Source organism: Bactrocera latifrons, unplaced genomic scaffold (genome assembly GCF_001853355.1).
Source record: "Bactrocera latifrons isolate USDA-ARS-PBARC rearing strain unplaced genomic scaffold, ASM185335v1 scaffold_8, whole genome shotgun sequence".
NCBI lineage: Eukaryota > Metazoa > Arthropoda > Insecta > Diptera > Tephritidae > Bactrocera > Bactrocera latifrons.
This window is the reverse complement of record NW_017537489.1, coordinates 3,376,714-3,393,397: the sequence shown is the minus strand read 5'-3', so window position 1 is coordinate 3,393,397 and position 16,684 is coordinate 3,376,714. Positions and strand designations below refer to the sequence as shown.

At 35.3% G+C, this 16,684-nt stretch overlaps 2 protein-coding genes and 1 long non-coding RNA gene across 3 annotated transcripts; all 3 read left to right on the top strand.

Moving 5' to 3' along the window:
• Positions 1–4,311: 4,311 nt before the first annotated feature.
• LOC108976745 lies at positions 4,312–4,748 on the top strand. The gene is made up of 2 exons (XR_001993980.1): positions 4,312–4,400; positions 4,499–4,748. It is a non-coding gene; the product is annotated as an uncharacterized LOC108976745 (long non-coding RNA).
• Positions 4,749–9,395: 4,647 nt separating this feature from the next.
• Positions 9,396–9,841, top strand: LOC108976746 (collagen alpha-1(I) chain-like). The gene is given in 2 exon segments (XM_018946017.1): positions 9,396–9,420; positions 9,423–9,841. Coding segments are annotated over 2 exon segments (444 nt in total).
• Positions 9,842–10,373: 532 nt separating this feature from the next.
• Positions 10,374–11,348, top strand: LOC108976735. Its single transcript, XM_018945997.1, has 2 exons — positions 10,374–10,404; positions 10,480–11,348. Exons 1-2 carry the CDS (start codon positions 10,374–10,376, stop codon positions 11,280–11,282), a joined length of 834 nt encoding a protein of 277 aa, XP_018801542.1. The 3' UTR covers positions 11,283–11,348.
• Positions 11,349–16,684: the final 5,336 nt, after the last annotated feature.

The following is a 16,684-nucleotide window of genomic DNA, read 5'->3' as shown; positions in this document are numbered from 1 at the left end:
TTCTAAAAATTTTACAATTCTTTCGTAAAAGTGCTAACAATTTAAGCTTATAATAAAAACATTTCTTATTATTTTCTATATAACAATTGAGTAAAAATCTCAAAATATTTATTTTACTTGTTCACTAAATATAAATAGCGTTTTCCAAAATATGTGCTACTAATCACCAAATTATTTTTAACTATAAATCACTTTTTATATTCAAGAATTTTTCAGATATTAGTATAGGGTTTTTGCTATAAGAGTATGTATGGAACTCGATTACTATCGCATGGCCACCACGGGCACGCTTGTAGAAGTCTAGACGCTGAACCCAACTTTCGACGGTTTTCAAGCATAATTCGATACTACTGCAATTCCACATTCAATATTCGTACAAAGTTCATCAGTCGTCGCTGTCTTGTTCGCATAGACCATAGACTTGGAAGGGAAAAACGTCGTCTAATCGCACTTGGTTTTCAATAAACGGATTGAGATATTCGCTGTGTAGCTTCCAATTTGGACCAAAAATATGAATTTCATTGATACCCCAAACCGTTTTTGTTCTATTTAAACAACTTTCGTATTTGTTATTAAAAACTCGCTATTATGTATATAGTATGTTCGTAAAAACAAACCTCAAATCGGAAAAAAGAGAAAAACAACAATGTTGCTCTAATTCAGCAAAAATGCAAGCTCTTCATTCAGAAAATGAGAGCAATGTTCTTTTACCATAGCATATAAAGGAGATTTATTCAAATGAAGAGCATTAATAGCTCAAGGCTCTCAAAGATCCTTTATATAATAAAAAGTTCAAAATTGGCTTAAATTGCCAATAAAATCTTCCGACTTTTAAATTCAATTCCTCAAATAACTCTTGAAGGTATAGAGAAAAACTCTACAGATGTATATGCATATATATATATATATATTTTGCATAGTAGCGATATTAGATCCATGAGTATTAGTCATCCAAAACACTGCGCTGGACACATATTTTGCATAGACTCTGTGGCCTAAAACAAAAATTCTATGCCGCTCAAAAAGTAAAGTGTAAAGCACTTGTTTTTCATGAAAACAATTTTGTTTTCATGAAAAACAAGTGCTTTATGAAAAACAAGTGCTTTACACTTTACTTTTTGAGCGGCATAGAATTTTTGTTTTAGGCCACAGAGTCTATGCAAAAGTCGTGTCCAGCGCAGTGTTTTGGATGACTAATACTCATGGATCTAATATCGCTAAGAACCAGAATCAATATATACGTGGCTCTTTAGCATACCGGACTAACCCAACCTAACCTAAAACACAGAAATATTAAAAAAGAAAATGCAGCTGTCCATATCTCACAAATAACATTGCGGAAGTCGCAAAACATTTACCAATTTCATCTTTTATCGTTAATACCGTCCTGCTGCTCTGTGAGTTTCTCATTAAGATAACTCAAAACCACACTCCTAAAAAACAGCCTTTACAAATATTAAATTAAATATTAGGCACAAGACTAAATTTGGTCATTCATTTAGCGCCCCCATATTTATTTAGTTAGTTATCACTTCCTTAGTACTGTTCACCATAACCGTTATATGGAGAGTGAGTGTGGTTGTTATCCTATTGCAACTATTTTCATATGGTTGAGGAGGTGCAGATGGGATTCGAGCAAATCAGGTTGATACAGCTAAAGCGGTTTGTGAGATAAGTACACTAAACTTTTCAAGGGACAGGGCGATAACCACTTAAAAAAGTCAACCTATCCATCTCTACTGAGATCCAATTAAAGGTTTGTATTAGAATTTGCAGTTTTGTTAAGGCACATTATTCGTTTCAGAAGAGTTTTCTAAGAGATCTGTGTAGATACCGCTCTCCCTATATAATTAATAAAAAAAACTGTAGCCTAGTGCAAGTATTTAACTTTCATGTTATGTTAGTGCCTATGGATCGAAATTTTAGTACTCATATTAGGTTGTCAAATATCCAAGTGGCCTCATAGTGGATGATTCCTTTCCTATCCCACCAAACACACATCAAATCCTTCCTGGCCGTCAATCCCGGCTTGGCCACTGTTTGGAACGATTCACTGGCCTCCGAACACCAACGTTTTCACTTGATATTGTCGTATGTGATCCTTTTATCATCGGCAGTCACCATACGCTTCAAAAATGGGTTGAGTTCGTTCCGTTTCAGCAGCATATTGCAGGCGTTGATTCGGTCCAGAAGATTTTTTTGCGTCGAATAATGCGGCACCCAAATATCAAGCTTTTTTGTGTATCCAGCCTTTTGCTAATGGTTTCAAATGGTTTGGTGATTAACTCCCATCATCTGGACTAAGTCACAAGATGCCACATGCCGGTCTAACCGATATTTTCCATGATTTCATCGGTATTCGTGGTCACAGGTCTTCCGTCGGCTGACTTATACATGGTGTCGTTTTCACCCGCTCTGAATCGTTGTCGAAGTGATAGAGTACCAACCCCAAAACACCATTAATCTCACGGGACGTTTCTCTAGCGGATTTGCCTATATCGCAGGTAAAGTTTAAAATAGAGCAAATTTGGCGTTAGTGAACTCCATGTTTACACGTCTCTAACTGTTGAACGCAATATCCAAACTAATCATGCATAGCGTCGCTTTGTCTTTCAAAGATGTATAATATTCCCAAATACGAGCTCTGTAGCGCTTTATACATAGCCGCGAAATTCAAAAGACAAAAAGGCGGAAGGGAGATATTTGACAACCTATACTAGTTTTGTCAAAGGATGGAGTAAAGAATTGAAGGCACATTCACATACAACTTTCTTCAATTTGCGTGAAAGTTCTTACCAAAACGACGAAGTGAAGAAAGTAAACAAACATGTATGCCACAATAAAAGTTTTGATTACAGTGTTTTCGTTTAGGCGACTGTTGCTTTAAACTGCAATTATTCAAATGCGCAGTTCTTAGAAGTTTTATGCGTTGTGTATGTATGCTGAAAGATTTTTTAGAGAATTGTAATGGATGATTTTTGAGTAGTACAAAGTTGTTATTTTAAAAATTTTCCATAAATCAAAAGTTTAACACAGATTCTAATATTGATTATATTATTATTTATGTTTTTTCCATTAAAGTCATTCTTCAATAACATGCTGAGCGTCGTCAATAATATCATCTTCAGTAATTTTTTTTCTAACCATCGGTGTAAATTTCATCATTATCCAAACCGCCGGCATTCAAATCAAACCAAACAAGATTGTAGCTCCAATTACAGCAATATTGCCAGAAAAATATTTCATCCAAACTGATTTGTTGTTGAAAGATATGAAAGTAATTTCCCCATTTAAAATTCCGAACTCGGAAATATATTTACACAGTTATTAAGCGCTGAAACGAAGTAAGCCTTTCCATGGTGATTTGCTACAAGCTACTGAAGGAAATTTTATTTGACAGATCAGTTTAATTTGTCAGCTGTCACTTTCATAAGTTTCCAGGTAAATCTTTAAATCTTTCTTCTACTCTACTTCACTTCACCTTTTCATCGCTCTAAAGAAAAATTTAATATATTAGATTATTTTCACGTATATAGTTAATAGTTAATATAAAATAAAATAATCCTACTAATTTTATATGCTTGGTTATGTATATTCATCCCACTGTACGCAATAACTTGTCGAGCAAAAATTTTCCATTGCAAGAAAACAAAAAAAAAACATAAATATAATTTTTGCCGGTGATTTATAAAATTCCGAAATCGAGTGCCTACATTTACTTATGCTGCGTTGGTATATTTTATATACAAAAAACAAAAAATATGATAAAAAATTGCGCTGAAAAACACAAACTCCATTTATTTTGAACAAATACATACACATATATGTGTGTGTGTATGTAATAAATAAATATATAAGCAAATAAAATAAATAAATTCTGTATTAAAGAACATGAAGTAGCGACGAGGTGGTGTAAGCAAGAAGCACTTTTTTATTTAAAATTTTCATAACCTCAGCGTTGCTCGCTACTACACACACACCTATGGGCATATATATTTACGGAAATGCCGCTGGAAAAGCAGAGTTTGCAATTAAAGCGAGCATTTCGGTCAATGTGATTGCTTCAAGTACACGACCTACTTAGCTGACCCGGTAAATTTGAGTGCAGAATACCATAAACCCGCCCATATGCGGTTTCGCAATTTGGTAGCCTACTTTTAGGCATGCGACACCAGGTTTTAGAATTGACATAATGCCAGCCAGTCATCAGTTAATACCCAAAAATGCCACGTATCAAGATTTGCGACACGTTTCAGCGCACATACTTCTCGACAAAAGACTTTATTTAAGGCGGAAACAATTAGTTAGGAACTCAAGCATACTTGCAACCATATGTAGTAGAATTTTCGGTGTCGAAAAAGCGAAACGTTTTGACAAAAATGGTGAATTTTCGTATTGTTGTAAGTCGAGTTCTCGTCTCTGTTAATTTTAGACAGTCTATTTAGCATTATAAAAAATATTTATATTTTTAATTATTTTTTAATGCCGCGTGTTGTAGCTAATCAAATCGATATTTGCTGTGCTCATGATTCTACAATTGGCCTCTGATGCGGATATCGTGACCGTTTTCAAGCGAACTTTTGGCAAAGCGTCTTTAAATGATGACAACTGTGGCTGTGGAAAATAACAACGCAATACTTTTAGTCGAGAAAAGTGCTAGTCATAAGTAAAATCATTTGCGAGTTTAGAATTGTTTAAAATATATAAATTAAATATTCCAAAAGTGAGCTTAAACTCCTGAAATTTTAGTTATTTGTTTTAATTTTCAAATCAAATCTTCAACATTAATCATAAAGAAAAAAATTCTCCAGAAATTATCGCGTCACATATGTTCTCTCTTTCTCTTGTCATGTAAGTAATTATCTGTTTCTTACAGATCTTTACAGATCTTACATAATCAGACAGCAACTGAATAAAGAATATTTCAGCATTTTCTTTGACTAAAAGCATTTCAACCCATTGCAATCATAGCATGTAACTGTGGAAAAAAAAGTGAACTCTTCATCTAGTCAGAGCTAAAAAAATGCACAGAATATATCCATGAGTAAGCAAGCTGATATATGTCTAGTTAAGAACATTGATTGCCTTCTTGATTAATTTTTTTGTAATCGAGGAACCCTTACCAATAATTTCAAGTTAATTCCAAGGAGGTTACATAATTATAATGTCTGGTCTTAATTCTGTGCGATCGTTACCTTCGCGGTAACGTAAACGTCTTCAATAATTCTACAATAATCATTTTCAAGATGAAAACTTTCGAATAATTTCTTTACAAGTTTGGAACTAAAAGTTCCATTGGAGAATATTCTAACGATCGCTTACTAGTAAAAAGGTTAGCTATAATCATTCATCAAGATTTATTCCAACGAAATAACTACAAACTCGATATTTACAATTATGATTATTTTGCCTATTGGAACAGCACTTATGACTCTAGTCTATTCAAGTAACAGTCCCTCAAGTTGACAGAAAAATTGAAAAAGTTAACGTGACTATCATTCATCAAGATTAATTCCGATTTAATGTCTAGAACCCTGTTATTTGGACTCATTAACTTAATACATTGAATCGGTTTTCAATTGCAACATAGTGTCAAGAACCTAAGATCCTGGTCAATTCATCTAAGATAATTATTACCTCTAATCGAGATATGGAATAATAACAAGTAAAAAACCTACTCGTTATTTGCGGAAAGTAAAGCTTCTCAGACTCCACAAATTGTTCCGTTTAAACTTAGCAAACATAAACAATTCAGAATATAATATGGAGTTTTTCATTTGATTCAAAACAATGCTTCAAAATAGTTCTTCATCGAAGACGAATATTTTGGTCAGATTTGAAGTTTGTCATGAAACTATAAAAAGTTTGAATTTTTTTTTTCAATATATGGTTAGTCTTAATAGCATTATTGAATAGCATATTTGAAAAAATATCAACACCAAGCATGGCTGAGTAAGCGATAGGTTCATATTGATGCTGTAAACGAATAATCGGTAAGCGAACATACCATATCTCTGAACAATTTTAGTTGACTAATTTCTATTAGTGTGGAACGGTTTGAAAAGTTCGAAAGTAGTCAAAATTTTTTTTAAGTTATGACTCTAGTAATCTGGTTCTCACGTTAGGTTAGGTTAGGTAAGTCTGGTAAGCCTAAATTGATTTTGCCGAAATAGGTCAAGATGGAACTCCATTCCGTGGTCCATGGAGAGTCTTTTAGGATGTCTGCATTTGACGTGAATTTTAATAGGCTATATAGCCTCACTACCACAAACTTTTCCATTGTCTCATACCGTATGGCCACTAAATGCTTAAGGCGTCACCATTCCGATGTGGGACAAGTTCACATGAGATGCTCCGTCAGTATTCCAACAATGTTTCTTCAGGCCTTTCTATATTTACGGTCTACCGTTTTACACATAACTATAAGTGCAAGTAGAAGTGAAGTCGCTTGCGCCACTCTCTACTTCTCAAAGCACTTCGGGCCGATACGCTAAACGTAATAAACTGTGATTGCTTCTTTGCTGTCCACGTAGAGGCTTTACCAATAGCAAATACCTCTGCTTAAAATATACTGCAGTGGTCCGGCAGTTTAAAAGATTGTCGTATGCTTAACTCTGAACTCATTAACCTAACGCAAAAAATTCTCATGGACCGAAGTTCCAACTGCGAATCGCTGCGGATTGGCAAAAAAAAGCGGAATTGTGTTCTATGAGCTCAAGACCAGGCCACATATCGATAATTAATAGCCAGAAGCTCTGGGAGCATGATTTGTTTTTATGCATCCATCCTGATCTGATCCCAAGTGAATTCCTGCCTCGGGCGAATTACTGTGGAAAATTCGACTCAAAATTAGCTTCTGAAAATCGACTGTCTTAGTTTTTCACCAATAGTGACGAGGGTTTCTAATAGTGTGATTAAGTTATCGCAAATACTGAGAATATTGACATAAATCGAATCAATAAAATTATGCTAAATAAAAACCTCAATTTTCTTTGCAGAAATATTTGATTAATTATTACTAGACAAGAGTAGTTAATGCAATCAGATGATGATCGGCATTAATGCAACTAAGGGGATTACCCTTGCCATTTCTAATTTTATACAGAAAATGGACAATATCCAAGGCTACACTTTCCATTACACTACACTGCTGGTCATTAGCTTAAGGTTTTTTGAACTAAATTTTTAGTTCGTGTTAATATTTGATTTATTAGAATTAAAAAAAATTATTTCAGTAATGAGCACTGCCTCCTTTGTAAGTAATAACTTCATATATCGGGTCCTTCATAGAATGCTACAGATTCTCTATGTAGGTCACGGAAATCTCATTCCAAGCACGTTTAATAGCTGCAGTTAATGTTTCCTTATCTTCGTTAGCCAGTTACAATCATTTTCAATTACGTTGAGATCTGGAGAATATGAAGGCCAAGCCATGACATTAACGTTTTGACTCCAAATAAACGACTTTTCTACTTGAGCGTTATGAATGGGAGCATTGTCTTGTTGAAAAATCCAAGGAATTGGTCCAGTGATCCAACAGATCACTTAATTTTGGAAATACGGACTCCAACTTTTTTTTGCGTACTGATTGTTTAGATAGTGGTTTTTTCCTTTAAAGTGTTTTTCGTGTGCCTATTTATCCTTTAATATTGGATAGTCGAAAAAGTATTTTCGGCTATCAATAGATGTCGTTAAAGTCATATTTCTCCAATGCTACTCATACCAATCACATTCTGTCATACCATATAGTGCTGGAAAGGTGAGATTTAAGCTTCATTTAAAGTTACAGCTGTTCAACAATTTGTGATAATAATGAAGAAATTCGCTATATTTTGAAATTTTTGTATAAAAAAGGGAAGCCACCAATGAAATTTCTGAAGTTTACGGAGACGATGCTGTATCAGTTCGTGTAGCACAACAATGGTTGGCTCGCTTCCGTTCTGGAAATTTCGATGTGAAAGATGCACCTCGCTCTGGTCGATATCGTTGAAAAAGCCGATGAATTTATGAAAAAATTGACCGGGACCTTTACATCAGCAGCCATGACATCGCCAAGAAACTTAACATTCACCATCAGATGGTTTTAAAAGATTATAAAAAGACTCGCTGCAAAAAGAAGCTCGATGTTTGAGCCTTAATGGACCGAATTAACATCTGCGATTCTTTGCTGAAACGAAATGATATGGAACCATTTCTGAAGCGAATGGTAACCAACAATAATGGGCGAAAAAGATCATGGTTCAAGCGTGGTGAAGCTAAAGAAATGTTCGCAAAGCTAGGATGGACGCCTTAAAAGGTTATGCTGAGTGTTTGGTGGGATTGGAAAGGAATCATTCATTATGAGCTGCTCGAGCCTGGTCGAACGATTGATTCAACATTTTACTGTCCACAACTGAGAGAACTGATCAACAGAAAGGGCTTCATCTTCCATCAGAACAACGCCAGACCGTACACATCTTTGATGACTCGGCAAAAACTGGGAGAGATTTGCTGATAAGTTTTGATGCATCCACCATATAGCCTTGACCCTAAACCATCGGACTACCATTTGTTTTGGTCAATGCAGAACTCCCTAAATGGAGTAAAGTTGGCTTCAAGAGAAGCCTGTGAAAATTACTTGTCGCAGTTTTTCGCCGGGAAACCAATAAAGTTTTGAAGTGATGGAATAATGTCTCTAGCGAAAAAAGTGGTCGACCAAAATCGTATATATTTGGTTCTTTGAAGTTTATTATAAATCATATATAAAACAATAAGTTGAAGTAAACATCTGAGATAACATTTGGCTTAACTTTTTTTGAAATAATCGTAGATAAGTTTCGGTTCCACACGAACTTATTTGTTTAGTTCGGTATTAAAGAAGAAACTTAAAAATAAAATTGACAAAAAGTAGCATCCAAAGAATATGATACTCAAGTTTCATCCACATAAAACCTATTACTGCGTTAATTAGATTCGGCTCTTAGATTTTATCTGCATTTAATGTCTCAATATCAATTGATATACCTTAAACACCGTGTGTTCGGTCTTTGAACAACTTTCCCGCATAAAATCGATCGGTAGGTGAAGCAGTGGAAGAGGGAATCAAGAAATAAAAATGCAGTTAAATTCTATTGGAAATGGAAATGAGGGAAATTGAAAATACACTTGTTGCAGCGCAATAAAATTAAGATTTTTGTAGTCTCATTCGTTAAGTGCAATAAAGGGCTGATGAGGAGAAGAAAAAGCGACTAAATATAATTTAATGAACAACAATTTAATCGACAGAATTTATCTGAAAACATAAATCAATGCAACCGATGCAACTGGCCGCCCTTGCCACTGCAGTAACGGTGCTGCCTGCTGTAGGCGTATAAAAGGAGCTGAGTCGCGCCTCTCCCCACAGTTTACCACGTGAAATGGCTTATGCAGCATACTTTCTACTAAGCTCTGCCTAACCCTCCAACCGCTGCAAGCACAGTTCGTCGGCCCAGCTGGACAGGTATACTATACACAACAAGAGCCACCGGGACCACCAGGACCACCAGGACCACCTGGTTTAGCTGGTAATATAAGCAATCCAGGGTCACGTGGTCCCACTGGTGATACTGGTCCAGTAGGAGCAATTGCTCCGCTAGGTGTACCTGGTCCCGACGGACGTGACGGTTCAGCTGGCCAACAGAGTGCGCCTGGTTTACATGGTAGACGTGGCTTTCCAGGCTCGAATGGACCGCCTGGACCGGCGGGTCCACAAGGTTTTATAGATCCACCCGGTCCACAAGATCCGCCGGGTACGTCAGCTCGGCGCATGACGCATGACATTTACGCGGAGGACGTAGAAACAGACTACTATGATAATGAGTGAAATGTGGATTGTAAAAAAAACAAAGATTAAGTAATAATAGAATTGAATTTTCACATAAAATAAGCAACTAACAGTGTTTTAATAGTTTGTGCGTTAAAAGAAATGTTGAACTATTTTTTATTTATTGTTTTCAATGCTGGTTTATTGCAAGCATAAGCTAAGACAAATGAGCGCTTGTCACTTATCGTCATTCTTAATCGCTTTAACTCAATAGACGCGCATAAAATTCATCACCAAAACATCAGCTCTGCGGTCAGCGAGCTTTCAACAGGTTAATGCCTGACCTAGTTATATTTAAATCATAACAAGCATCAACTATTGATTTATAGCGCATCATTTCGGCGCCTTTGTCAACCATGGCGTCTTGACTCACTTATTCATGAGCTTCCCCGAAGCACTTCACTGACAGTAGTGTTAGATTTTTATCACGTTAATTAGTAAAAGTTGAAGAAATACCAGGTAATAGCCATTAGTATTCAGTGTGCCTCGATATAAAAGCAAGTTCTCGTTGTTAGAAGACAACATAAGCAAAATGAGTACGACAAAAGTCATACGAAAACTCGGTAAGTCACTCTTAGAGCACAGCTGTAACGTAGCAATCTGCTTAGCATAAACTTTTTCTAATTTCGGACCCACAGCTATCCTGCTGCTGCTTACTGCCAGCTCGAGCCCACTTGTGCACTCGCTGCGCGCCACACCACTGCACTTCGGTGTTGCTCGTAATGCGGACGGTGATGGTAAACTAGTAATTTACGCACAGGATGAACAACCGGCCATGCAGGAACCGCGTCTGGATGCAAGCGCACCAGCTAGTGAAAGCGTCAAAGACACAACCACGCCACAAGAAAGCGAACTAGAGAAGGACAGTCGCAAATTGCCCGATTATCTATACTCGAATGCTATGCCCGTTATGGACGATGAGAGCATTAAATTTATGCTGCCAAATATCGGTTTTCCTATTTATACCGGTGCAACATCAAATACAGCCGCCATACTGGACAATCGTCTGACATCGAATGATATGCGTCGTAACTATCCTTACTATGAGAATGCTTATCAACGTTGGGCGCTTGCCGATCGCTTACAACTCGGTTTTAATTTGAACGGTAACGGCGGTTTAAATTTAGTATCGCCTTCAACTAAATTACCTAATAATGCCATGAATCAAGAAAATCTTGCTTTGCAACCGCCCGCTGCCATATTGCCTGTGGCTGTGGTGGGGCCACCGGGTCCACCGGGGCCACCTGGGCCGCCAGGCCCACGCGGACCTACCGGCGCAACCGGACCTATGGGCAGACCTGGTCCTCAAGGGCGTACTGGCCCGCCTGGACCATCGGGTCCACCAGGACAACAAATAACTCATGGTTTGAATCAGAATCCAAACATTTGGTACGCATCTAACGCTAAACCCTTGCTTCCATTATATCAAAATGAAAGTTAGCATCAATTAGCTCCGTTGACAACAAAGAGAAGAAGGCACTTAATAAATAAATACAGAAATACTTAATTTTGAAAAAAGCTTTTTTAATTAATATATTATACTTTTTATAAGGGGTTCATGGAAAGAAGTTTTAAACTAGAACGGGTTAAAAATTTGCATATTTTGGCAGACACTCAAAAACTACACAACTTGGGTTTTTAGATTATCATAGTTCTTATTAGAATCCATAAAATATGTTATGAAAGAACGAAATAGATATTCGACGCTTCGAAGATCTTAAAATCATGGACCGAAAATAACAGTTATTTCGTAATTTTTGACAGAAAAAAGTCATTATAAAGGAAAGGTCGGATAGTCGAAAAAGTCTTTTCGCATTTTGTCAATAGATGTCGTTAAAGTCATATTTCTCCAGCGCTACCAATCACATTGTGCAATACCATCTAGTGTTGGAAAGGTGAGATTTAAGCTTCATTTAACCAAAATTAAATTAGGGAAGGATGAAAACAGTTACAGCTGTTCAAAAATGTGTGAAAGTAATGAAGAAATTCGCTATATTTTGAAATTGTATTAGTTCTGTAGCACAACAATGGTGCGCTCGCTTCCGTTCTTTAAATTTCGATGTGAAAGGTGCACCTCTGGTCGACCTATCATTGAAAAAGTCGATGAAATTATGGAAAAGAGTGACCAGGACCCTCACACAAACAGACATGACAACGCTAAAGAATTTAACATTCATCATCAAACTGTTTTGAATAATTTAGAAAAGGCTGGTTACAAAAAAAAATACGTTTGTTTCTTTCAATGCAGAACTCTTTTAAAGGAGTAAAGTTAGCTTCAAGAGAAGTCTGTGAAAATCACTTGTCGCAATTTTTCGCCGAAAACCCAGAAAACTTTTGCACTAATCGAATAATGTCCCTAGCGAAAAAATGGCAAAAATTTATCGACCAAAATGGTACATATTTGGTGTATTATAGTTTATTAAAAATATAAAAAATTTAGTTGAAGTTTGATTAGAAATACGAAAATACTTTTTCGACTAACCAATGTATGATGTGGAAATAGAAAATGTTTACTTTTTGAAGACGAAGAAGCATGCCAAAACCTTAAAAAAAAATTTTTCACTTACAAAATAAGATTTGCTTATTTCATAACTTCTGTTTATTGAATGTAATAACGTGGCATTATTTGCCAACAAAACTGCGCAGCGCTTAAGATAGCAGTTTTAACACTTTCTTCGCACAATTTTTATTCGCTTACGTCAACAGCGAGTAACTAGACCAGACACCAATATAAAAAAACTTATTTCATTTAAAGTATGCATTAAAACATTTATTTCATGGTAAAAATATCTTGTAAATTACATAATAAGTACAACCTTATTTTCGATTACCTACACTCAGGCAACACTACCGTGACTGTTTTGTAAACTGTTTTATAATTTTGTAAACTGTTTTATATTTCAACCCGATCCGGTAGAGTTTTGGCAAAACATTCAAACGTTCTTTTCACTCAGGCTGTAAAGCCGTACTGATTCCTTTAAGTGCAATGAGACGACCTTTTATCTATCGAATTCGCCAGTGTTAGACGCCGGTGTTAGACCCATTGCATAAACTATACATACATATAGTGAACTATGTTATTCCTGTCTTCGAAAGAGGGCTTGGCCCATAGATTTTGTATGTGTTGGTGTTTCATTTAAATTTTTTTTATTTCTTTTTAGATATTTGAAAATTTTGTGTTTTTTGGAAATATGAACCCTTAGTTTTTAACCTTAAGCACTTCCTTTTCATTTTTTCATGTTTTTTACATAATTTTTAAAAACTTGAGTAAACGGCTGGTCGTATTCAAAAACTTTCTGAGGAAACGTTGTAAGAAAAATATACATAATAATCGGTTGAGAATTGTTCAACTATTATTATTCACCTCAATTATACAAGGGTTGACTTAATAACAGCTGTCCAAAAATATGCAAATACCCAGCCAAAAGCGCACAGTAACATTTTTTTAACATGGTAGGTACGTTCTTAAGAAACCGTGTATAAAAATACACGATTGATATGTAAATTTGGGGATCTATTTCACAACCATAAAAATCGTGTAAAATGAAAAAAATCAAATAGTCTCTTAAAAAACCTTGCAAATAAAGTTATAATAAAAGAAAACAATTCATATTTATTACAAGAAACAATAAAAGCCGCTGCTGCTCGAAGAAGACCATAACTTCAAGATTTTGTCGTGTATAAAGGCATACAACAACACCAACTTTACATTAAAGAGAGTTTTGACTTAAGCTCTGATCATTCGCCAATAATAGTAGCGTTTGGGACTACGGTGTTCAGTATGGAAAAACCATACAAAATTATTACGGAAAATACTGATATAGCAGCATTTAGAAACTGGCTTGAAAATCGAACTAGGTTGAATGACCCTTAAAAGCTGCGATGATATTGAATTAACAGTTGAAAAGTGTATAATAGCTATTCATGAAGCGAGATTTCTTTTTACTTCACAATCAATCGCTAATGAAGTGAAAAAATCGTTCCTTCCTATTGAATTAAGGTAGTAGTCTGATAACTTGGGATAAAAAAATCGAAAAAAATTTGTTTGCTTAATTTGAAAGTATATGAAATGTCTTGAAAATATACTGTGAAAATTTCAGACAGACTTTCGAAATATTTCGGGAGTTATACCGAGTGTACTAGAGCGTATCATTAAATGACTGTACAATACCTGAAAGTGAAACTGTCAAATATCTAAGTCTTTATTTGAACAGAAGACTCACTTGGAAGACAGACATAATAGAGAAATTGAAGCAGCTCAAATTTAAAACAATAAAAATCGACTGGCTTTTAAGGCTCGCATTTCACAACTTAATCTTGGAAATAAAGTTCGACTCTAGAAGTCAATCCTTAAACCAGTACGGACGTATACAAAGCAGTTATGGGATACCGCGAGTACATTCAACATTAAAATCCTCCAAAGATATCAATCTAAGACTTTAAGAAGCATTGTAAGTGCTCCTTGGTTTGTAAGCAACTTTGAAATCCACAAAGACTTAAATTTTCCTTGTTGAAGACAAAATGAGCAAAGCTTGTCGAAGATACCTTGACCGACTTTCTAATCATGAAAACTTACTGCCAATAAATCTACTGGACAACAGTCTAGACGTTAGACGCTTAAAAAGAACTCACGTTTTAGACCTTTCGGATATATTTTAGTTAATTTTAAGAATATTTTTTTAGCAAATTTAGTTGTATACCCAACAACACAAGATTTAAGTTAACGTCCATCATGTTCAAATGTTTTTCCAAACTTGTAGCGAATTTTCGAGCCCTCACGAATTGAATTAGTCGTTAAAATCTGACCTTCACCTTCTTATTCATAGCACGATAAGTTTTTTCCAAAGTAGAATTTCGACCATAAGAAGTTGCTTTAGAACTAAGCTGACCCAGAAATTATTGATTGTCGAATGGAACTCTCATTGTTTAATTGTCGCCACCTATTTTATTTGGAAAATTTATAATCTTTGAACAAATTTCTAATATTTGCACCAGTGAAGTACCAACGACAGCTGGTAAAATGTTTTTCTAACAATCATTTAAGGTCGATTGCCGCCACTGTTGGATGGCAAAGAAATATTTATAATGCAATACAAAATCTTAAACTTTTTCCATGCTTCTATAACATTTATCGCCAGATGCTGCTTTTAAGACAAGAACTGTTTTTTGAGATTTTACTATGAATGTTCTTTTTGGCATTTGCTTCCAAAACAATGCCGTTTCGTCGGCATTACATATTTGATCTTAAGGATGTATATCTCTTGAATTATTTTTGGTAGTTCTTTGGATAATATGTATGTGTATAAATTGTGGAATACGTGTTTTTTTCAGGAAACCTGTCAACCATCTATGCAACTTGCATTGAAAACAATTTTATTAGTTATCTGATGCGATACTAATGGCACCAACTCCTGAAATCGGTTGTATATTCTAAGTGCTTCATCTTTAATAATTTTCCCATTGATGGAATTCTTTTTCTGTAAGTCTTCAATCCATGGCACGATAAGTTTTTTCCAAAGTATAATTTCGACCATAAGAAGTTGTTTTAGTACCAAGCTGACCCAGATTATTGATTGTTGAATGGAAGTCCTATTTCCTTTGGAGAACACCTTTTATATCCAAAAATTTGGGGAACAAATTTATTGAGAATAAATTAAAAATAAGTTTTCTTTTCAGCTTTACCCAAATTGGAAAGTTTCAAATTTGCGATTTTAACCTGCGAAAAAAAAAAATAAGGACGCTTCGTGATATACTACAAAAAATACAATATTATGTAAAAAAAAGTAACTAGTTTTCATTCAGATGTGCTAATGTTAATTTCTAATTTGTGAATACTTTGTTGAAAATCCATGGTTGTTTAAAATTGATCGACAACGCTTTGGCAGACGGAAACTGAAATTACATTCCAGGAATTTTTAATATGTTAAAAAACTTCTTCCTTATCACTTGAACACTATTCTATTAACGACGCTTTGACTGTATTCCACAAATTTTCAATGGAGATTAGATCAGGGGACTGCAGCTATCACTTCATTATTGACCCTAAACCATTCTTTTATACACTTAACCGTGTTTTTAGGGTGGTTGTCCTGCATAAATATCAACCTAAGTGGCATATTGTCTTCTGCGTACTGTGACATACATTCTTGTAGTATTGCAACATAATCGGTTGCCTTCATAGTCCCCTGTATCCTATGCAGCGGCCCCAGATCATTGTATGAAAACTTTTCCCAAACCATAATGTTTCCGCCACCATGTTTAACGGCCTCTATCATACACTTAGAGTTAAAGGCTGCATTATTTAGTGTTTTTACGTAATACCTCGATCAGAATTAAATAAATTGACTTTTGACCAGAGAATGTTGCGCCATTGCTCTTTAGGCCAAGGAACATGTCCTTCAGCAAACTTAAGCCTTCGTTGCCCGTTCAACATAGGCATTTTTCTCGGGCTTCGGCTCTTGAGATTTTCCTTTATAAGTACTTTGCGGATAGTTAATGGGTCAACATCAATATTCAAATCACATTTCATAAGTTTTGAAGAAATAAACGGATTTTCTTAACACATCAAACTATATTTATTGACAGACATTGTTATTTTTGATTTCCTACCGCGTGTTTCAATCTTCGGAACCCATTTTACTGCTTGTTCAACCATTGTTTCGGATACATATAGTAAATTCGCTACTTTTCTGTCCGAATTTCCTTGTTTCACTAAATTTTTAATCTGTTCTCAAGTTTTCGTATTTCAGTGCTCACCTATTTCCATATCTATCCTATCAAATTAAAAATCAGGTTTTAATTGATTGATATTAAAACTAGAAGTATTATATTTGCTTTAACTCT